At 36.9% G+C, this 25,233-nt stretch overlaps 1 protein-coding gene across 1 annotated transcript; it reads left to right on the top strand.

Moving 5' to 3' along the window:
• Positions 1-13,490: 13,490 nt before the first annotated feature.
• On the top strand, positions 13,491-20,914 carry LOC115418329 (tumor protein 63-like). Its single transcript, XM_030132754.1, has 4 exons — positions 13,491-13,557; positions 17,766-17,900; positions 18,482-18,611; positions 20,681-20,914. Exons 1-4 carry the CDS (start codon positions 13,505-13,507, stop codon positions 20,912-20,914), a joined length of 552 nt encoding a protein of 183 aa, XP_029988614.1. The 5' UTR covers positions 13,491-13,504.
• The last annotated feature ends 4,319 nt before the right edge of the window (positions 20,915-25,233 follow it).

Below are 25,233 nucleotides of genomic sequence, written 5' to 3'. Positions count from 1 at the left end.
ACACAATAAATAAATAAATAAAAAATCATTTTATTAAAACATAGTAATGTAATGTACAACAGCTGCATAAATTTAACCCGCTGACAGTTTAAGTGTTAAAAATACAGTGCTGTGCAAAGGCCTCAGACAACCATTAAGTTTGTTGTAATTCTCAGTCTCTGTATTAAGATACAACAAGGATATACAGGAAATATTTAAAGAAATAAATGTTAAGTGTGACACCACCTTTGCACTCAATAGGAAAATGAGATTTACTGTGAGATTTTCTACTGTTTTACACCAGGTTTTATTCAACACGTCAGTCATTTCTTGTCTGGGCAATCACAGTAAATACTGACTTTAATCTATATAAGCTAATTAGTTCTGATTTGTGTGCTTTTTTTATGCTGTGCACACATTTCCTATACTTTTCTATTGCAAATGAACAAAGGAGACTAACAAATAAATATGTATGCTCATTACAACCCCTCAAAAACAGCAAAGTGAAAGGCTTTTGCACGTGAATGACTCCTCATACTGCCAGTAGATGAGTACACCTCCCTGTTTTTGATCACATTACAAACAGGGAAACAGGAAGTAGAAATCCATCTGGATTCAGATTTTCAAGTTTTGCATCTTGCATAATATGAAGAACAGAATCATGTTGCACTTGTTAAACTAAGATGGTACGTGGCAGCTTTTTCCTAAAACCTTGAGGATGATACATACTTCTAATTAAAAATGACAGAATCTTCTCTTACGTATGACACTCTGAGCTAACCTTGTGGATTTATCACATAGTACTTGTACACTAGAGTGTGTTCAGAAAGAAGAGCTGAGATTTCAGATGGTGAGCACATACCACAAATTATTATCGTTATTTCTTTAAATGTGCCATTTTTATTTTATTTAACCTTTATTTAACGAGGTTCCATTGAGATGGGGGGTTTCTTTTTCCAGGGAGACCTGACCCGATACAGTCACATCATTGCAGTTTTACAATTGAGGATAAAGCGGGTTCAGATTATGAATGAATGAATAATACATACATGCGCAAACATAGGAAAAAAACCCATATACAATCAGTCAAAGCATTTACAGACCAACAGTCTTGATTCCAGAGTTTTAACACTTTAAAATCAGTCAAAGGAATCAGTGTTTGCAGATGGGCCTCAGACTGAAGCTTGTTCCAGGCATCAGGAGCTGAAAACCTTAAAGATTTTTTTCCTAATCCAGTCCTTATTTTTGGAATGTGAAAGTTTACTAGTGACCACCCCAGTAACCATGACAGACCCATGTGTTTCCTCAGACATTTCCTCAGAGAGACATGTCTGACAAACAGAGATTGCTTGTATACATTCAGGACTAGAGTGAACTCCTTTTTGGCCTTTTTTTTGCAAAACCTGCTGGTGGCAGTGTGACACCTTCCTTATTGGTCAGACAGTGCTGATGGTGGTAGTGTCTGAGTGTGGACGGAGTTTACATTCCATCAGTGCATAGTCTGCCATGAGACACACGGTGCCACAGACACGACTGTGGCATTTCCTGTTGTGTCACGGTGTGACTCTGGCACACAGCTTCGATTGGTCACAGACAGACGTCCCCGCCGCTCAATTCAACGCGACTTAAACCGAGCCTCAGAATGACTTCGGTTACATTTCAGTGCTTCCTGGCATTGCTGAAATCTATTCAAGCCCTTTTAAAATTGTTTTGATAAGTGGGATAGTGTGGTGTTTTGAAAGGCCTCGCATGGTGAAAGACGGGCTTCTTTTCTTTGTGCAGTGACTCTGTGTGACTAATACTGACATACAGAGAGGTGTGATGACGCCTCTGTGTGTGTATGTGTGTGTGTATGTGTGTTTGTGCAGCATTCTATGGCAGCGCCCTCACAGAATCACCTTACAGTAAGTTTGGCACTTGTACTATTTGAGTTCACCCCCCCCGCTGATCTCTTTCCCATCCTCTGCAGTCCACCTGAGGCAAGCAGCTTGCTTGTTGAAGTGTGTGTGTATGTATGTGTGTGTGTATGTGTGTGTGTGTGTGTGTGTGTGTATGTGTGCACAGTTAGCTTCTGGCTGTGTCAGTACGGGGTGGGGCTGAAAAGGAGTAATTTGGCATCTGTGGGTTACATGGAAAAGCTGACTGATGACATATTCATCACATTTTCCACTCTTTTTTTCCCAAACAAAACCTGAGGAATAATGGGTGCTAGACGCCAACAATGGATATCAAGCAGCACCCAGAACACAGCAGGTCATGCATTCATTTAAAGTCCATCACTGACATGATCTGTTTGCTTTAAGAGTGAAACCCTAGACATTTGTCATCAGCTACATTTTTATCCCAAGTGAGAGTGGCACGGCTCTACGGATCTATGGATCACTTAACGTAGATGTATATGATGTCTGTCAGGATTACACATATTTCAAATGGCTTTATGTGGCCTGTGTAAAAGTACTGGTTTAGGAGAGACTGAGTCAAATGGATCCATAAGGCCCTGGGGCTCAACAAACCTGTCCTACAACCTTCTCCGCCAGGACGCTACAGTCTGGAGAACAGATTTGTTTTTCAATCCTGTTCTTTTCCTGCTTGTTTAATACTGACTTCTTATGTTACAAAGCGAAAACAAACACAAAAGGTAACAGTCTGTTTCATTCTGGCACAGCAACACATTTTAACCTTTGTTCTCTTTCCTTGTTTTGCCAAATGCAACCAGTGACATGACACCTACTGCCTGAAGAAAAGCTGCTGAAGTCACCTCTGGCGTTAATGAGGTTCCCCTTTGTCGGCTTTTATGTGTTTTGTTAATACATTGTGCCAAATAAGTTACTTTTTTTAATTGTGTATTTGCAAATGTTTTTTTAAGGAACTGAATGACCTTAAACTTATTTAATCCCTTCACAGTACTAACAAAAAAACATCTGAATCACTTTGTTTTTATCTCTCATGTTGCATGTTCTTCTAAAGTAAGATTAGAAACACAGCTGTAATGGGGTTATACTATATTGGGTGATGTTTTTTACAGGTTGTGTGTATCTTAATTTTCATACTTAATATTCATTCCAAAGATATTATAGCTCCCAAAATGGAAGACTAAAATCTAACAATGAAAACATAATTTAACATTTAACAAATAAGTTATCCCTAAAATTAAAAACTATTTTGTTGCAAGTTTGTTTTTGTTTTTTACCTGCATTTAACCTTTCCAAAGTGATTTATCACCATTTATCATAACATTATCCTCTGCATGTGATATTTTACATGGAAAATCAGGAAATAAAAATATATTTTCCCATTTTTAATTTCCTGATTTTGTAGGTTTTGCTAAAAGCTCAGACTAAATTCACAGGTTATTGTATCAAAACAGAGAAAACTGAAGAAAAAGTGACTTTTTCAGCAAAATATATCATTAGCTGCACATAAAAACAAGCATCTACAACCACTGTTTATTGTCAAACTACATGTTTTATTGCTGAAATGATGTTTCATAAGATGATGGTGTTGTCACATTTACTTCAGAGCCTCTGAACATCCAAATGGGTCACATCTGATGACCATGAAAAGCTGAGAAACTGCATTTTACCTGGATTATTAAATAAATTGATAGGGTTAGAGATTCAAATGATATTAAGCATTTTAGATCAGTAGATGCTTTTGGTCACCAGCAGCTGTTTAGGATTTAGAGCAGGGGTGTCAAACTCATTTTAGTTCAGGGGCCACATTAAGCCAAATTTGATCTGAAGTGGGCTGGACCAGTGAAATAATAACATAATAATATATAAATACTGTCAACTCAAAATTTTCCTCTATGTTTTAGAGCAAAAAAAGTACAATTATACAATGAAAATGTTTACATCTACCAACTATCCTTTAAAACAATGTGAATAACATGAACAAACTGAAATTTCTTAACAAAACTAAGTGTAATTTTAACAATACTATGTCTCAGTTTATCATTTATGCATGTAAATTACAATTTACAGATCACAGTGGATCAACAAAAATACACAAAACATTTAATAATAGGCAGAATATTGGTAAACTTGCACTTCAGACATTTCAAAATGTTCATATTTGTTCAGGTTATTTGCATTTTTGTGAAATTATAGTTTGTTTTAGTGTAAATACAGTAAAAATCACATGAAAATGTTTAGATTTACAAAGGGAAAAAATTTCAGTTGTATTTACAGGTTATTATGATAGTGTTTTACTGATCCGACCCACTTGAGATTAAATTAGTCTATATGTAGAACCTGAACTAAAATGATTAATATTTTCAGTGTAATTTTTGCATTTCATAAATTCATCCCACAGGCCAGACTGGACCCTTTGGTGGGCTGGATTTGGCCCTTGGGCCGCATGTTTGAGACTCTGGTTTAGAGGGTTAATCCTCTCAGACCTCCATTAAGATGGTTCCATTTTTGAATATTAAAGTTTACAGAACCTCAGCTTGTTATTATGTCACTCACTGTATGTAATGGGCCATATGATATAGAATTGCGGGTCAGATTATCGGGCCTTTAATAAACACTGGATTCTGTGGGATTATTGTACATGACTAAAAATCTAAATAAACCCACATACTGTAGAATTCAACTCAATAGGTGAATGATATCTGTAGTTTTCTGGTCTGCAGCAGAGCTGAGCTGGTTGTGGTGGTTACTGATTGAGAACAACAAAGGGTTAATGATTCTACGAAGGTGTTTGAGCTCAGTGCTGAGCCAGGTGTCACTGAGAGTCTGCCAAGTGACTCAGACTCCACTTCAGTGACATGATGTGAACCTAGAGGTCGACACTGACACCACCGTTTAACAAATGTCACTCACAAACTCATCAGACGTAGACGCAGATCGCTTCTCCTTGATCAGCACCTGTATCCTGAAAGAGTTGCTGTTAAGGCGTTTTGCAGCAGCGACATGATTTGGCAGCAGATAGAGACATCATGACCGGCTATAGCAAGAGTAAGATGAGAAGACATGAACTGAACTACAGAGTGTTGCCATGCTGTGATACCTAAACAGATGCATACGTACAATCGTGAACTATCTTGCTAACACAGATTGATGTGTGACGTTACCCTCCAGGAACCTGGCCTACCTGACGCTGCAAACATTCCCATTCCTGCTGCCTCCTATTTCCCTAGATCAGTTTTCATATGTGGTCATAGCAATGTAAATTCTCTAAGCCTATCAATTAGTACAAAGGATTACACAGGCCTTCATTTCAGTCGACGTCACCTCCTGTATGTTGAAAAAAAGCAACAGAAAAACTAATAAAATCATTGTTGGGGGCTGAGACTCATGCCATTTTATTGACTCATGACAGGAATTTAACAGTGAAATCATCCCTAATAAAAAGGGCTTTTGTACTGTAAGTCCACACCATATGCTCTCTTTTGAAAACTTGTTAGCAGGCGGAAAAAGTCGCCTATGTAGGGACAAGGATTGTTTTCATAACATTAAGAAATTCCAATGAATAGCTTTCTTCTTCAAATAGTTTTGTAGCATTCAGAGATTTATTTTTTTTGTCATCTCGTACTGTTATGAACACGATGCACAGTATGCTGAACATGTAATTGTTTGATGGCTTTGGTATGTCACGGTTTCGGATGAACTATATCCATCTACTCATCAGAGACTCTAAGAAATGCCTCTGAAATATCCACTTTCATTCAAGCGTCCCAGAACATCGACAGGGTGTTTTATTTTTAAAGCATATCCAGTGACAAAGGACACTTCAACCCCTCGCTTAGATTACATGCGGACGAGTGTAAGCTCATGGATGGAGGGTAATGTGTCTTTGAGCTGCCCCTAGGCATCATTATGTTCTATGCATACATGCTTTTTAATAGGTTGAGGCGCAGACCAATCACACTTGTCAAGTTGTTGCTGGGATACCCTCCGTGTGGTTGCTAAACACCGGTCCACAACTTTTACATCATGGACTATATTTCTGAAAGTTAGAATATGAAAGATTGTATTACCTCAGAGAAGTGCTGAAGCAGGTCCCAGGAACACCTGCTCTTTCAGGGTAAAATATCATCACCCCTGCTCCTCAGTCCTGACAGTTTCCTCCTTTAATGCCTGCTCTCAATTGAGAAGGTGATCATCATGTAATCCTAATAAATCATCTGGAGAGAAATGATTAGTAAGGCAAAGGGACATGTTCAGTAGCAGTGAGCATTTGAAGGAAAACATGTGATTTATACTAATGGTGATAATAGTTCAGTTCCATTTGATCTCCACTATGCTAATGATCAATTTTAGCTTTGGGGTCATTCTACAGGAACCACTTTTGGGATGAAAAAAATCTCTTAAATATGTCACCAAATGTACCTCTTACAATATGAAAGGTTAGATTTGAAATTGCCTTAGAATAGAATAGAATAGAATAGAATAGAATAGAATAGAATAGAATAGAATAGAATAGAATAGAATGAACAATGATCTACATATGAGCTTCTTTCAAGAGATAAATGTAAAAATTTGTGTGAACTGTAAAAAACACAGTGGACGTAGCATGTGTTTTGTTCATAGACACTCAGGAAATATGTACAAGGAGGTCAAAGGAGTCTGGTTTTACTTACATGCTAACCTCAGTGATACGAGTCCAAGAAACCCCAACATTCAGTGCAATTTTTAAATCATTCATTTGGCATGCTAAGTTTATGTGTCATTTACATCATATGTGATTATCATATAGATAGTTTTCATATATTGTATTCATATAGTATATAATATTTAGTAGAATATCATGTTGTTTAAATATTTGTGCTTACCTTCCCAAGGACTATGGATGGAAATTAGATTTAGTAGCTAAATGTAGTACAATGCATCTTTTATGATACACTGCTGCTCATGGAATAATTTTGTTTACAGACATATTCCTCTTTTTTTCCCAGTTTATACACATCAGTAATCACCTTTGACCAGGTGTAATTACATACTGAGTTCCAGTTCCACTTCATCTATCAAGAATAAATCACATTGCCACAATCATTTCATGAGCAAAGGAAAAAAATATTTTATTCCATTTTTTATGGGTGACAGTCTAGATGCTTTTGCGTATACAGTCATGGTTGAATAAACTGAGCGAAACTAAAACTAAACTAAAAACCTCTATGCCTGACTTTGAGGCCACATGCCTGGAGTGCTTGGAGTTCTATGAACTGGATTGAAAAACAAATAGGTCTACTGCCAGATTCATGGCACAAGAAGCCACTATTCTTTTTTAAAGTATGTCGACCCATTTAAAGTTGTAATATGTATAATTTTTGCATTTAAATTTCTAAAACAAATAGACTTATGGTATGCATTTTGTCGATTTGTGCTCTTACATTTTAACATGTCATCAGCCATGTTAAAATCCAGACATACATAGGTGTGTTTTATTCAGCTGAACTGTCTGCTTCATTTAGTCACTTCTCAGTGTTGTTTCATTGTTTGTTTGTGTAACTTGTAACTGGATTCATGACGATGAGGTGATGACTTTAGATTGCTTTTAGCTGTGATTATGGGACACAATGTCACAATAAGTAACTCATTTCCATCCGGAGTTGCACTCATTTTCATCATCTTTCATCATAATTATCATCTTGTATAGATGATGGGAAAGTCAGACCACTGTGTACAGTTTTCTCCAGTAAGTCCCAATTCTCTCTGGACTTTGTGGTGGCCAATCCATGTGTGAAAATTATGCCTCATGCTCCTTGAAGCACTCTTTCACAACTTGAGCCGGGTGAATCCTAGTTTTGTCATCTTGGAGTACGGCTGTGTCATCAGGGGGAAAAAAAACACCCACTGATGACTTGGTCATTCAATATATTCATGTTCAGCTGACCTGATTTATTGGAAACATAATGTTACTGAACCTAGACCTGACCAACTGCAGCAACCCCAGAAGCACTTGGTAGGCACTAGGCATGATGGGTAATCACTTCATTTACCTCTCTTCTCACCCTGATGCACCCATTACTGTGGAAACAGGGTCAATCTGGACTCATCAGACCACATGACCCTTTTCCATTGAATCTTTACGCACTCTATCAAACTGATGGTTGTTTAAGAAATGAGAAGCTACCACTGCATTAGCTATAGTTAAAGAACTTGCTGCAGCTGAAAAATATTATAACTGCAGTAATTATCCCCTGTAAGACTATTTGTTTAGTTGAATCTAGGTGATGACTTTTCTGCTTTCATAAATTTCATGTTGTGGTAGATGTTGGTTGTTTGTCAGCTGACCACTTATAAGCTAGCATTAGCTAGTGTTGTGCACTCTGTTGTTACAGTAGAAGAGTAAAAAAGACACTCTGAAGAGCTCTAAAGCCAATGTTAAGATTCCTTTTGGAGAAAAAACAAGGTCAAGCTTCTCCATATAAATCAGTGTAACCCCTGTTATCATAAATGGAGTCAACTGAGACTGTCACTAGCTTAGAGATGAAGTAAGCTAACATCAACAATCTTACACATGGAACCTTTAAATTTAGTTTTGGTTTATGTTTTCCAGAAACACACCAGGAAACTTGCATAACCATAAATGTCGCTGAAAAGAAAATTATTTTAGAACTACTATTCAGTATTTAAAACACATTCATGAACTAGCTAATAGCTTCATTACCGGTAGCTTGAATTTACACACAACAGAAAAGAAAACAATGTTATAAGTAATGTTCAATGAGCCAAGGAAACAATTAAAATTAATTGTTGTACTTGAATGCTACTACTCTGAATGCTATCTGTATTTGGTTCCACCCCTACTGGTGAGAAATTGCTGAGGATTTAATAATAATTAACATGTAAATAATTATGGTGTAATGAGAAAGCTGCCACTGCCCATGTGACAGTTTATTTTCCCTGTGTGAATGTGAAATTATATTGCACTATGCTAACACCACACCATGAGTGATGTTGACTGACATCAAAAGACAGCAAAGACAGGTTTAGTGTTGGATTAGCAGTGATTGATGGTTTGTGGTTCACTGGTTGTCTGCTTTTCAGATCTGGGACTGGTTGGTGGAAGGCTTTGATTGTGTTTCCCTAAAGTGCTCCCATCTAGTCAGTGATTCTGGCCCTTGGGAACAAAAACAAAGTGACTTCAGTAGTCTTCAGTTGAACTGGAGTAGTCTTTAATCCACAGTTTCATGTTTTCATTTAGTCTCCAATCCCTGGTGACCTGTTGGTTATTGTATCCATACACACACTGGGTTTGTCTGAGGAATCACTGCCAGTAATAGCTGCTCTCAGATTGTGATGTTTTCCTAAAATCCACATATACCCCTTGCAATTGCATATGCTACGGCCACTAAGTTACCAGTAAAACCAGTAAAAGTTCAGACTCATGACAGAAATATTAATAGTAATATAGTAAAAGAACAAATACCACAGTTGCAGCTAAAAGTTCTCTACACGTTGCCAAAGTTAGTGTATATGACTGTTTTATCTATAAAATATACTTTAAAAATAAATAAATAAATAAATAAATAAATAAATATAAAATATTAAAATATATACGTATGCATATATAAATATATATATGAATTATCAATAATTTTATGTAGGACGTAAATCGGCCAATTGAGTTGCAGCCCTAGTTACTCACAGAGAATTATCACCTCACACATTGGATTCTTTGTAATTTACAAAAGCTTTAACTGTTATTTTCAGGATTACGTTCTTCATTTACTCAGTCTGCGATATTAACGTACTTCTCATAATTACTCATACACTATGAGCATCTAACAAACAAATCTGGTTCCAACTGAAGCTGTTATACTGGATAGATTATTCAACTCTGGCTCACTGCCTTTTTATTGCTGCAGGCATGAATGATTTTCCCAACAACGATCTGATCTAAAGTGGAAAAGTCACTGTGACAAAAGACACATCAGGAAAAAAGACTTTGAATTACACCGTGGGAAAACATCAATAATTGTCTGGGAGACTGAATATTATCATAAATAATGATTCATTGAACAGAAATACAGGTTATACCGGTCACATGGGAACACCATGTGACTTTACGGCTCTTTATTTTCAGTGCCGTTATGGAAGCGTGAACTGGTTGAATGAGGTTGAAAATATTCCATGCTTCAGGATCTGAATTTATTGGCTTCTACTGAATGTTTGTGAATCAAAGGTTTTGATTTACGAAGTGGTAGATTTATTTATAACTTCATAAGCATATCAGATGTTTTTCGTCCTTTGAACTTCACTGACATATTGTCAGTTAAAATAGCGGTTTCCCTATAGGGATGTTATGAACAATACCAAGTTGCTGGGCAGTTTAGTACATAGGCTGTAAATTATCACCTCTCAGACACTGCACCGGACACTGGTAGTTTTGACTCATCTGGATTTCCCCTGCATTAGTCACCAACTGGAATATACACACAGACACACACAAGTATGCCCACATAACCCCCACACAGTGTAAGAGTGATTGGCCACGCTGTGCTGTGTGTGACTGACACTGATAATACATCTCTTCATAGTACAGCAAACGTCAAGCCTACTTCATCAGCTGCTACACCAACTGCTCATTGGCATCCCGTATGTAAACTTTTGACATTAATAAGACTGTGTGAATGGGGCCACATAACGCCCTCAAAACAATAAGCACATCAAACTGAATTAGAGAGATGTTAGACTTTACAGTGATCCAGATTGGCTGCAGTCTGCAGATTACAACAAGATTAACGCTTGCGCAGTCCTTTTTAATCAGGCTCTTATGAGAATAATAACCACATTACACATAACAGCAGTCTTACTGATGACAGTACCAGAGATGTCACTGACGTAGCTGCCAACTCATAAACACACACATACATCTCAAATGAAGTAATAGGAGTTCGGTGACCGGCTCCCAACAACTGAGTCTTAGAGTAATTAATGATGTAAGGGTTTCAGATGTCATTGTAAATATCAGATTTAATGACATCTTGGGGTCAGTTTGTCCTTGCTGAACAGAGGTGAACATGGTCAAAGCCAGACTGTGTGTAAATGGTTTATTGGAGGGAATTTGTTGTATTAATAACACGATAATCACCCTGATCTTTTACAAGATGGTTTTTACTGTAGTGATGTGGGCAAAGACTGATCTTTATTTTTTCAGGGGGAGACTTAATAAAACTGAGTAAGCTGTTTAGCAGCAACTGGTATTTACAGAAGTGACCTTGGGGAATAGTTGCTCAGACAGACAGTCACAGTAAAGTAGCACTTGTTACAATTCAGTGCACATGGCTTTAGCAACTGTGGCTTTCAAGGGGTTAAGATTTTAAGCCAATTTGACTATAATAGTGTAATTGTAAAATTCTAACATTAACATAACAACAAAACGACATGTTTTACTTATGTTCTGCATCCCTTTATCTTAAATAAGGGTTAGAGCTCGCCTATCAGTTTCAATACATAGTCAATACATTTTAGATATGAAAGCCATGTTTTAACCATGTTCGCAGGGTTGCTCTACTTGTTTGGTTACTCTTCAAGCTAAAAAATCTCAACACCTTTGGGATGAACTTTCATCATATTTTACACAGACATTCATAAAGTAAACCCAAGAGGACGTGTCTTACTTATATTTATGACTCCCCATGCTTTCCTTTAATAATGCCATGTTAGAATTTTCATTTATAAAATGAAAAGAGTCAACAATGAAATATCTTTTTGTCTGACACCATTAATGCTAGCATGCTAAATGTTAGGTATTCTAAATATTAGCATATTCCTGTGTGTTCTTATGGTGTCAATATCATTCCATAAACTTTTAATAGCACCTGGTTAGTTGGCAGTGAAATATCTCACTTTAATTTATCATCCAGTTCTATTAATGCTATCATGCTGTCCATAAGGTTAGATTTACCCAACATTAGAATATTAGTTAGCATGTTAACATGCTAATATTTATTTAGCCTCAAAGAGCACAGAGGCTAGCTTGTAAAATACATTAAATAACGGCAGTGGTATAAAAAACAAATATTTCTATTGCCAAATTCAGATATTATGAATAATAATAGTGATCCTATCAACATTTCAGCCATATTGTTAGCAGTGTTGTTCTGTCTATTAGTTGATTTAGCTCAACGTCTACTGGATGAACTTCCATCATATTTTATGAAAACATTCATAAATTTCAAAAAAAGACTATAAAAAACAACTTGAAATATCTCCTTACTCTCTTTACAGAATATCTTAATGGCAGAAACCAACAGGTTATTTGCTGGTGTAATGAACAATGAAATGTCTCATTATTCACTGTTAGCATGCTGAAATACTAAGTGGCTAGATCTGCTGTACATAAATAGCCCTCGGAAATATCTATATCTTTCTAAATAGTATTCTATCTCTTCCTCTGTACATTAGCTGAAGCTCTCATCACTAGAACTTATAATAATAATGCTATTGTACTACATCAACACATATCATTTTTCTGAAGTCTCAGATGTGTTATGTCATTCATGCTGCTGGGTCAGTGCAGTCTCTCAAAGGTTCACAGCAGGGAGTCAGTGGGAAGAGAGGCAGTATGTCTTTATTAAAAGTACAAGAGAGCAGCTTAGAGGTTTGTGTTCCCTGGATACACCACATCTATTTATTATCATTCCCCCTGCTGTGACCCTCTCTTTTATTTTAGCATGTTGATTCATCTGCTGTTCATCTGAAAACCACACAACACCTCTAGGTTTACAGTGTCATACTAGTTGGGTGAGAGGGAGTCTGATACTGAATAGGAAGCATGTGCAAAGATGTGGCACGATATGTGCGCTTAAATAAGAGTTTATGTAGGCTACTGTAAAGGATTTGGAAACTACAGTATTTGTGTCTGGTGTCTTGATCAGGAACACTGTCATGTATTGTTAGGTTTACATCCACTGACTGTTGATACATCTACTATGTCAACCCTAAAGTAAGTTTCACTTCCTTAAATAAAAAAATTCAGGTGATTTCTGAATTGGTGGTCTGAGTCAACTACCCTTTGTTTTGTATAAATGGTAACACTGAATCTGTGAGCCTTCCTGTTCCCAAATCAGACACATGATGCAAGAAACAAGCCCTCAACCCACAAACCCACAAGGGAATCTGTGTGGAATTATCAGAACAGGCCAGAGAGACACATGGAGTGGGACCAGGGTCAGGTTTTCAGAATAGTGGCTGGCTGTGTGTGTTTGCTGTGGGCTACAGGGGTCAGATGTAGTTGCTTGATATCTATATCCTAGCAACTGAGAGTGAGTGATATCTTGTACAAGTGCAGCTGGGGATTGGTCAGAGAGCTGGCACAAGCCCCTCCTATTCGTAGGGTAGCCTAAGAAAAAATACCTAAATTCAAAACATCTCTCAAACTTTCTCCACTCTGCACTGTACCCTCCGGCACTTTAATCCAGGCCTGTTTGTTTATTTATTTTCTATTTATAATTTTTTTTTTTTCATTAACTGTATTTATTTGCGTTGCTCATGCACAGTCAGTGATTGTGTGACTTCATGACGTGCTGATAATTTTGAAGATTTCAGTAAAGTGAAGTTGGTATGACACCATGAATTCACCTTACACAGCTGTGCAGTATTATCCAGAGTTTCCCTTTCATCGGTAAGTACCATACATATTTATAAACTGACTTTTCAAAAAATTTAGCTAGGGCCATGCAGTTCTATATTAAAATTTTTACAGCGTATTGCATAGTTGTCATTTATGTAACACATAGCGCACAAGCTTATCACACTGCTGGAAAAGGATATGAATCTTTATCTCTATTATTATTATCATCACCTAAAAATGTACCTCTGAACAGTGTAAATTAGAAGCATTTACACTTTGACCTGCCTGGAAATCTCCCCGCTTTTTCTTTGACCTGGTTGACACAGTCTGGAGGTCCAAACTGACCCAGGAACAGTTGTGTCTGCCTGGATCTTCAGCTGCTGCTCTGTCCTGATGTATTTATAAGTGCGGCATACTTATGGCAACAATGCGTGTGTAAAGAGCATTAGTGCTGATAGGGCAGACACATTTCATTCTAGTTCTATCTATCTATCTATCTATCTATCTATCTATCTATCTATCTATCTATCTATCTATCTATCTATCTATCTATCTATCTATCTATCTATCTATCTATCTATCTATCTATCTATCTATCATTATCATTATACTAGCCTTTATCCTTGGCCTACTTTATTATTACAGTACTTTTATATTCATTATAATTAATATGGCTTACTTAATTAATGATTGGCAAGTCCATTGTATTAAAGGTTTATCATATCGTCACCTTCCTAAAATAGTTGTCCTTTTTTTTTGACAAAACTGACTTCAAATCATCAAATATTTAATTTCTGGTTAAGTTTTTTATTTGTATGTTTCTTTTTATTATTTTAGGAAGGTGCTGATATAAAACCAGGTATCATTGGAAGTTTTTTGGTAATATTAATTGGCCAATGCTTTTTTGTTGGGGAGGGGGGATTATATGTCTTTTACCAAATTTTACCTTTCGCTTATTTTCTTTACATTCTGAACCTTAAAGGAATTTAGGTCTGTCCTTTAACCTCAGAGGATTTGACTTCAGACTGTTTCACTTCTAGAAAACTAAGGGGATAAGAGGAGGAGAAACTTTGGGGCTTTCTATTGTTTTGCAGTCATGTCCCTCTTCCAGCCGGGGTTGACAGATGAGGCGGGAAGGGGTGAGGTCTTAGGTCTTTGAACAAGTGATTAATAAGGACATTGGAGAAGGGCCCCGATCGGCTGGGCTGTTTGTTTTGATTGCATTTTCATCGGTCGGTGTGCCCAACCTGCCAAGAGACAATGGCCATCCCTGTTTAGTGCTGACCTCTGCCCCAGCCTTGTCTGGAGGCGCTCCACTGTCTTTAAGTGGATGCTGAACAGCCTTTGCCTCAGGCTAACAGAAAAACTCTGGGAGAAACCAGACACCCAAAAGCAGACCAACAGCAGCAATTAGGATAAATCCATTTTGAAATAAAACTAAAAAAATGTTTTGTTTTTTTAAATACATTTTCAGAATTTATTTATTAAAGCTAAATTGAAATGCTACAATATGGTACATACTGCATGTGGTAAAATGTATTTTCAAAATGTTATTAACATTTTCCACATTCACTGTAATTTCCAATCACTCTCATTTTAACACTGTGAAACTCCCACAAAATCTATTATTTTATATCAAGTAAATATTAAAAATTAGTTATTTTTATCATGCAGAAATGAGGGAAATGTCTGTTTCTAACTTTCTAATGTTTACAAAAACAATGAAAGTGCAAACCTACAAGCAAGAGTAAACATAAAATTGTTTAAAGGCATTGCTTTTTTAGTTTCATGAAAAAGATTTTTAGATGCAGAGTTTTAATTGAAGCCTTTTCAATCTCAATAGTTTACAGGACCATTCAATAATGGAACTGCAAAGAATGCATGAATAGGTCTATAACTAAACCTGGAGTAAGCACAAATGTGCTGGACATCAATAGGTATACTCTAAAGCTTTGTTTTTATTGTACTGCTGAATTATATTCAGAGGCTTAATATGTTTAACTGGATGGGCAACTTTTCTGGTTATTTTCAGAATGATCAACAAAAAATGCAGCAAAGCTCAAATAACAGTAGACAACTTAATGAGTTGACTGTTAAAGTCTGTCAAATAACCTATATTAAAGGAAAATTAAAGGCAAAATTAAAGTGTGCATAATTTAAGGCAGAGGTCAGCAGAGGGACCACACCTAACTCCACCTTCCACTACAAGAAAACACATCACACCTGTTCTACCTGCAGTCTTGTTTTTGTCACTCATCTAAATTGTTTTGATGTTTTTTTAATGTAACTACAAAGTAAAACTGTATTATTGTAAACTTTAGGATACTTTTACACTTGTTACCGTGTAGACGTAAAATATGTGATATTTTTGCAAGACAGAGTGTAAGAAATATTAAAATCTCACAAACTTCTGACCTGAATTTTGAAAAAAAAAAAAAAAAAATGTTTTGCAGTCTTGCATTTTATTTTAATAACAACCTGCTGAGGGAAGGAAACATGTCTCTGTTAATCCCGAACCACGTTTTGCTGTTTATGGGAGGAAGTGTAAAAAAACAAAAACAAATAATAAATTAAGGTGTATTATTGTTTAGGTTAAATCTACTTAATACAATGATGAAATAGTACGTTCTAATAAAATAAAATAAAACACACAGATATTAAAAAAAAAAAAAAAAAAAAAAAAAATTAAGAAAATATTCTGCCATTTTGTCTGCTTCACTCACGTGACTGTGCTTGTTATCCACCAGCATCAATTCAGGCCAGAGGAGAGGGTATTGTGTGTTTTTTTAAAGATACTTTCTCTCTTATATATTTTAGTATATTTTGGGTGAAATAAGCCGTACTAACCGTGTAGGAGACCTGTCAACACAGCTAATTATATAAAGCAGGTTTTGAGTCCAGTAAATGTACTGGCACAAAAAGCTTGGTGCTAATTAATTGATTTTAGCGTTAGCTTAGTACTGTGTGTGGGTGTTTTTGCTAGGTAGTGATGAAGTAGCCTTAAATTAATCAAGTCCTGTTCACTTGACTTTTTCAGAGCTCGGTAAATTCGACATTCGTGGTCTCCAGTGAAAATGTAGCATTAACTCAATAGATATCTCTGTTTACCAGTTAGCGTTAGACCTATATATAGACTACTATTTATCTGCTGTGGTTGCAAAAGCACTCCTTTACACTGATCAAGCTCATTTTGTTCATATTAATTTGTTTCTTCATCTAGTAACAGGTAAATAACTTGACGTGACCATTCATTTCTAGTCAGTCAAGCAGTAGATGATCACCAGGTTACTTACCTTTGACTTTCTGCATGTTTTCAATGCATTTATTCTCACATTTAGCCATAGGCCTTTGTTTTTACACTGATGTATATTTCCTTCTTCAAAATTAATTTGAGTCTCATTTGTTTTGTGGCATACAAGTCTGTGTTAACCAGTGTGACTGTTTTCATGAAAAGATGGCAAAGGTGAAATGTCTAATTTTGGGCACAAGGTGGAAATGGATTGGAGGTTCATTACATTAGATCCTAGTTCAAATTTGATTATCTTTTAAGCTTCATCCCCAACATATCCTGGTTTTGTTGCAAATTCACATTCTTTCTAAACCCAACACTCTGTCATGCGTGGCTTCTGCATAAGTTAAATTATTTGCTTCATTAGATATGCCTGTGTTTGTAAGTCAGGTATTAATATCATTCATCGCACAGTGTTGGGGAATTCCAAACCCTTAAATAGTGCCAGCTTCAGATTATGGCCCCCCATCTCCTCCACCCTTCCACCCCAAGCCCGTCCAGCTGTACACATACCAGAAGTTGCAGCAGCGCTATCATATAGACTGTGGGGGGAATTCCGCCTGCCTCAGACTGCAGCGTGCGCCACTTCAGCAGGAACAATGGCAGGCAGAGCTCTGAAGCAGGTGTAATGTTTCAGGGGAGCAGGTCAAAGTGCCTCTGTCTGAATGGTGCATAATCACCATTATGTGTAGTACAAATATTCAGTATTATGCAGGCTGACTTCTTCACAATAGAAGTGCTCTTCATGAATGGCTGCCAGTAGGACTCCTCCTCCTGCTTTCATCCACTGGCTGGGTGGCCAAATTTCAGCCCTGCATCAAAAATTGTTTTAGTGTTTGCTGACACTGCAGCTTTTAAGACTGTCTGTAATTAATTCTGTCTTTGTCAACAATGTCTAGAGTAAATATTGCACTTTGGAAATGTTTTGTGTGAAATAAATGTAGTTGTGGTTTATTCTGTATCCTTGCAGACTCAGGGATTCTTCATCACGTTTGTCCTGGAGAGAGAGCTCATTCCTCACCAGTATGTCCCAGAATCAGTCAGCACAGACTGCTGACCTCTTCGGCCAGGATGTATTTAATCAACTTTTTGACATGCTGGACCAGTGAGTCAAAATTACAGAAACATGAACAACCCACAGATCAGAGCAAAAATACATAGAAAAGTCTTATTCCAAATTACAAATACTTTGTACTGATGCTATCAAAATAAAATGCTAATTACCTTTATGTTGAAGTGCATTATAGTAAAACACAGATCATTTATATTTTGGATTTACAGAAATACAGTGTAAACAAAGCCAAAAAGAGATGTGTTTTTTGTATTTTTCAAAATAAGGACTGGTTATTTCTGTTGTTGAGTTAAATATGGGTCCAGTGTTTGAGAATGGACTGCATACATAAAATATAGTTCCTAACATGTTGGTGAATCATTAAATGTGAACTGAGATTAAATTTATTCTTACACATTTTTTTCCCTAGAGTATAAATCTGAAGATTAAAATGTCTTATTTCAGGGGAAAATGCAATATTCAGTGATGTATTACAAGTACACGCATACACACCCTTGCAAGTATCAAAATATAACTAAAGAAATGAGATACATATTTTAAATACATTTAACTGATGGTATCATTTCCAGTGAGCTGTTTTCAGTGTGTTTTCAGCTTCAGTTCTTGTGTTTTAGATCAGCCATCCACACTGTCCAGCCGATTGAGCTGAACTTCACAGACAGTCCAACAGATGGATCTGCAGGAAATACCATTCAGATCAGTATGGACTGCATAACCATGCATGAGCCAGATGAGCCGCTTTCTGTAAGTACGTAGGTTTGGAAAATATCAGTTTCTTTTTTTTTTCCTAGTAATCACTGCTGCCTTAATCCACCACAACTAGATATGATCCTATGTTAAAGAACCAATAATTCCAAATAGAAAATAGATAGCTTTCTTCTTTTGAATACTTTGGTGTTGTTGATTCAGAAAATCCCCATCTGAGATTAGTCCTGTCAAAATTATGACATCCTTGTAATTATTTGACCGCATCACAATTACTTTGCATAAACATGAATAATGTTGCCACTCAACTGTATAACAACTCCAGGATAAAACTAATCTAAATTGTATTTCCATCACTATTTTATATTATTCTATTTAAGATTTGATACTATCTTTGTACCCCCTTCATTTTTTGGACATTTGAGTAATAGTCTTTATACTTAAATTATTTCTGTTAAATTTTGCATTTTGCTATTTCTGTTTACAAAACCAAAATGGCAAACAAAGGTGTATTCCAGTATTCACTAACAAAAAATGGCCCTTCCTTGTCACTAATAGTTGCAATATATTGTTAGAGTTAGGGTAAAATGAAGAGAAAAAGACAAACCGTTACTTGCAGTTACTTTCGCTCTGAATTGATGGGAACTCCAGTGGTAAATTCCATTAGATGTTCAATACAAAATGCAAATATAATTGTCTGTCTTCACATTAACAATGGGATTTCCCGGGGACAGTTGTGAAAACGTGGTGAAGAACAGCCCAACAGCCTGGTAAAATAGGCCAGGTTTATCTGTGTTTGTGTGAGATGTCTGTACGGTGGTGATAGTATCAGAGCCATTCTTGACCTGGGTGGCTCTTCTAAGACGAGTCACTCTCAAGAGTCTGCTGACATTAGAATGTGCTTTTAGATCGTCACATTCCTGCCCATGTACATCAAGAAGGGATACTTGAATTTTTCTTCTTTTTTTTTTTTTTTTACACAACACTTTATATTAAAGTGCATATATTCACAGCAAACTATTTGCTCATTAACATTTATATTATTAGCATAGTGGCTATTTATTTATCATTATAAAGCACTTCATTCATTCATTCATTCATTCATTCATTACTGACTACATTCCACAACTAATAAGTCATTAATTTAACTATTTTCCCTTGATAACTCACTCATTACTTAGTAAGTGATGAATTTGTATATGAATTATGAACTCATTATATACCTTTTATGGTGGCAGAAGACTTAATAGTTAATTTAAGACATAATAAATATGGTCTATTATGATCAAACAAAATGCAAAACTACAGGTGTTAAGATTGTCCAAATAATTCAAAATTAAATCTTTCTTACTTAAGTGTCATTGCCTCAGCTGAAGAAAGAGAAAAACTGCTCAGATGTCTGTTTTGTTCTAGAGGCCAAAATATAAAATTTGTTGTTTTTTGCTCAGTGTTCTGGACAATTCATACTTTCAATCAATGTTTTTTTCTCTGTAAGTAATTTTCTTCATTAAAACTGTTTGTGATTATATGCAATATTAACAAACTGCAACAATAACCACTTCCATCAGTGTCTGCTTTTAGCTATTTGTCACATCAATTGAAAAGCAAAAATGTGATTAATCAAATTATACACATAGTGCTGAGGCCTTGCATCATTTTTAGTTAAACAATAACAATGATAAAACACATCACTACTCCAGTAACCCCCCCATAACTTGGACAAATCCTGGTTTTCCATTTTAAGGTGAGTTGTGAGTTTTCTCATTCAGTCGTACTAGTAATGTGTAGAGTTTGATCATGCAGAATAAGACAATAATAAGTGGCTAGTAAAGAGGCAATATGCATGATAATAAGCAGTAGTAAACACAAGTAGTACCATTTTTAAAGCATTCCAAACATTTAGGATAATGGTTGTTGTGATAAATAGACATTATTTCACATCCAGTGTGAATACGTTGTGAGCTCTATTCAGTTTGACCTGTAGTCAGGGACATATCTTTATCAATCCTCCTACTGAAAGATGATGCAGTGCACCGTTCCCTCCCAGTGAAGGAATGCTGTTGTCCAGCCAGGGTGGAAAAAAATAGCAAATAAAAATTTTGTTCAAGGAGCTGAGTAATGTTAGCCTGCGCATCCCCCAAGGGGGCCTGTGCTCTCTTGAACTGGTGATTAATGGCCCCACCCCCACCGCCCACTTTCCTCTGCACCGAAGAGGGCGTGGTGTGGTGATTGGCATGCCAGCAACTCAGGCAACATCCATGTGGGGTTTGCTGCTCAGTGCCATGGCAGCTTGCCAATCACCAAGCCCCAATTATTATTACCAAGTCAAGACCCTGTTTTGATGAAAAACCACAGTGGGCAAAATCACCCTCACCCCACCCCCACCCAATGGAGGTGTGCCTCTTTCATGAGTCATTAGAATGCAGCTCACTGTTTAGTGCCTTGGGGGAAATTATTTGTATTGTGTAGGGTTTATGTTTAATCTGAAATTCCTTTTTCTTTTGGATTTTTTTTTTTTTGTAGCTCCAGGGCAACAATTTACCGCAGCACCTGCCTCTTCTGCTGAGGTCTCAGCTCTCATCTATCAGTACGTGTCTTCTCTGTCTAAAGGTGGGGGGTGGCAACAAGGGTAGCAAGCAAGAGGAGGGTAGAATAACATGAAGGAATGTGGCAGAAACAGTGGCAGGAGAAATGCTATATCCTTCCCTAAACAGCTGATTTTACACCCAGATAAACCTCTGATCAGCTGTGCGTGGAAAAGTCAGTGATGAGCAGGGCAACACAGGATGAAGTTTAAACACTGAGTAGCTCAATCCTCACAGAGATGTAATTACATGTTTGTGTTTGACTTCTCACTTTTTTCCTCAGCTCTTGTGCCTCATGTGTAATAGCCCTCTGGTTCAGTTCAGTTCCGTTGACAATTATTAGACTGTTTTGTAAATTTGACAAGATAGAAATCTAATCTAAATGCTGTCATCTTAGATGAATCTGCCAGATGTGGTGCGGTCATTACTGTTCAATGTTTTGTGATCATGAAAACATTTGAAGTTTTTGAGTCACTACTTCCAGCTTGTCTGAAAAATGTGTCTCTGCAGACCTCAAATGAGTTATTTTAACTTAATCTGCAAGAACAGCAAAAGGGCTACGTTTAACATTAAATTCAGGGAATAGGAAAATATATTTCCGTTTTAATCACCCCTGTAAGACTGATCTACATTGATTTCAGCTCACATTCATTATATGTACACATTATTTTATATGTGTAATTACCTCCACCAGGAGGTATTGTGATCGCTTTGCTTTGTGTATTTGTGTGTGTGTGTGCGTGCGTGTTTGTTTGATTGTAAGCAAGATAACTCAAAAAGTTATGGACGGATTTTCATGAAATTTTCAGGAAATGTTGATACTGGCACAAGAAAGAAATGATAAAATTTTGGTGGGGATCGGGGCTGGGGGGGGCGGGGGGGCACTGATCTGCCTTGGCAGAGGTCTGCTCTCTCTGAGTGCTTTTCTTGTTCATACTGTGACATCTCAAAATAAGTACATACATGTTTTGTAGTTCCATGTGTGTTCATTTCAGCCTAGCCCTCTTCATCTCTCTACAACATTTTGTAACGCTGTGATGATGGTAGATGTCGCACCAATTCTACTAGAATTCAGTCAAACCCTTTAGCAGTCTTTTGTATAATATACATCAGCATAAAGCAGCTCCTCTTTTATTAATGTTCCACTACTCTGTCTCTGGAATATTAGGTCAGAGTCATCATACAGTGAATGATTACAGTGTACAAAAGAGACATTAAGAGACATTTCCAAGGAACTAGTGTTCATCATTTCCCACTTGAATCACTGTTGAAGACTGACCTGATTTTAGATCTGCAGATACAAGAGCATGGCCCCTATAGCCTTTATCTCTTCTATTTTCTTCCATCTTTCTTACAGCTTAGACAGAGACTTAACTCTAGTGCTTTTTTTTTTTTCTTTTCACCACAGTATTATATTATCCAGGTTTGGCTGAAACAAATGTAGGCCACGCTCTTTTAGATTTGGAATTTGATTTTGTCAGTTATGTGGATTACCTTGAGTGTGAGACAGAGCATATTTTTAAGAAACTCCGTAATTAACTTTGAATAGGTGTATACAGTAGGTTCTATTCAAGAGAATTGCTGAAGGTGAATTTCTTTGATGGCGTTTTGGCTTTTTGACCAAATAGTTCCTAGAATTAAGGGTCAGTCTGTGAAAGTGTGTGAAGGGTTTGAACCGTGTGTGGTCTCAATATGCTGGAAGTTGTAGACGTTGCAAACACAAATTGGGAACAAAATTTAAAAAAAAGTGTTTGGCATGTCTAAAAGGTGAGACATCCCTTGCTGAGTTTTTATTATGCTTAAATGGATGTTGGGAAATAGACACTGGTGATAAAACATTTTTTGTAGTAAAGAAGTTAAGCAAAGTGTGTGAAAAGAAATGTCAAATTTGAAGCAGTTTAATATCTCTTGTAACAACTTGGGAAGCTGGGATTAGAATATTTCTGTTGTCAAAATAAGGCACAGATTTTACCGAGTAGCAAGTTATCTTTGTCCAACCAATAATATCTAGTACTACAAACAATAGTGTAAATATACTTGACTTTTATGGTATTGTTATTGGAATGTTTTGACAAATATTTTCGCTTTATTTTTTAAATGCATATTTCTCTGTGTCTATAAGTAAATATGATACAAAATCATGGTTCTGCAGCCACTGAAGTTTGTGCCCCATTGAACACACTAAAACACAAACCCATCCCAAATACTAGTCATTTGCACAGAGCCTCACCAAAAAAGTCCCACACTTTAATATTGTATTGGAATGCATTTAACTTTGGACGGTGGAATAGTTTCGATGAGCTCCAACAGCGTCATTTACAACACTTACTTCCATCAGTTTTTTGGGCACATAATGTTGCTGAACCTAGACTCCAGATCATAACACTGACCCACAGGCTTATACTGTAGGCGCTAGGCATGATGGGTAATCACTTCATCTGCTGATCTTCTCACCCTGTTGCATCCATCACTCTGAAACAGGGTCAATCTGGACTCATCAGACCACATGACCTTTTTCCATTGAAACACAGTCCAATCTTTATGCTTTCACTCAGACTGATGGTTATTGAGGAGATGAAAAGCTCCTCGCTGCATTAGTTAGAGTTAAAGAATGTGATGTGACTGAAACATATTAATCACTGCAGTAATTATCCAGCTGAAGGATCTGAACTATTTGCTCAGCTAAATCCAGTTGGTGACCTTTTTGGCATACCAAGTTTAATAAAGACTGATGTTTCCTGGTGGAAAGTTCTGAACTATTTGCTTAGTTAAATTCAGGTGGGGATTTTTTTTTTAATTGTCTCAATTATTCTTCTGGGCTGCTTTGTCTCATCTTCTTTCTGTGTTTTTGAAATCACATTTGTAGTCAGTACATGAGTTTTACCAAAAGCTGCTTAATTTAATATCTTTTAAAACAATGGGTATTTTAGGATTTGGTGGTAGTTGATTGTAGGGACTTTACCACCCAGGTGATGCTCTGCCTCTGTCCATTGACTGGTTGTGTCTGTCGGTGTGGATGACGGCTTATGCTGCTTTCAGGGCAGGTGTCTGTGCAGGAGCAACTGCTGTGACCTGACACGTGATACTAAACTAATCTAGCTGACTTAAGGAACAGGCTCTTGAAAGGAAAAACTTCAGTAGAGCTTCTTTTGTCTGAGCCTCTAGATCTCCTGATCTGCTGCTGCTGCCTGGTCAGTTCTCGTCTTAGCTTTTTCTTTTTCTTGGTGAGGGTTTCCTCACTGTGGCAAAGACAATAATGTTATTAACAAAGACGTAGTTACCTTTTAGGATGGATAGGCACTGTGTTGTCAGTTCTATTAGGATACCATTGCTAGGGAATTATGTTATCATTCAAATGTTTTTTTTTTTCCTTTTTTGATTTACTAAACTCTCTTTAAAAATGCAAGAAAATGGCACAAGAAAAATGAATCTGTAATTCGATTTAGCCATACATTGTGTCTGTTCAGACCTGCATCAATACAGCTCCTCTTCTAACTTCAAGGACTCTAACACCTTTTCACATGTCAGTGTTGTTTTAACATAATTAGAAGTTTGTTTAGTTGAGCCAATTATCACCTTAAATAGGTCTGGCCAGGCCTTCACCTAGGCCTGCATACCTTGGAAGGCCAATGGTTTGGGTTCCTTAAAGTGTTGCTTTGCCTTTTGTCAAGCTGACATGTTGCCTCCCCCCATAGCCCCCCAGGCCTGACCAGGGTGTGGCTGCCGTTTGGAGACACTGTCTTCAGGTCACAATTTCAGACAGCTTTTAAAACTATTCTCACCACAGGGCAGAAGTTGTTGCCCTTTGGCTCTGTAGTAACAGAAGTGATTTGTGCCCTGCCAGTCTCCTCCCTCATCATCTACCTGTGCACCTCACCCCATCCAACCATGTTCTCCTGTGTAGTATAGCTCAGTGTTATGATCTGAATCTGCTATAATCTGAAAGTGTCTGGACCTACAGGTTTTATTTCTTTGTTCAGAAGGCAGTCCTGTAAGGTTCAGGAGCCTTAGACCAGTTTGTTTTAAGTTCTGGTTAAAATATATGCACAGTACACATACATTATTATTACAGTAGA

This window comes from Sphaeramia orbicularis, chromosome 4, assembly GCF_902148855.1.
Source record: "Sphaeramia orbicularis chromosome 4, fSphaOr1.1, whole genome shotgun sequence".
NCBI lineage: Eukaryota > Metazoa > Chordata > Actinopteri > Kurtiformes > Apogonidae > Sphaeramia > Sphaeramia orbicularis.
The sequence above is the reverse complement of the archived record's forward strand: the minus strand, read 5'-3'. Positions and strand labels throughout refer to the sequence as shown.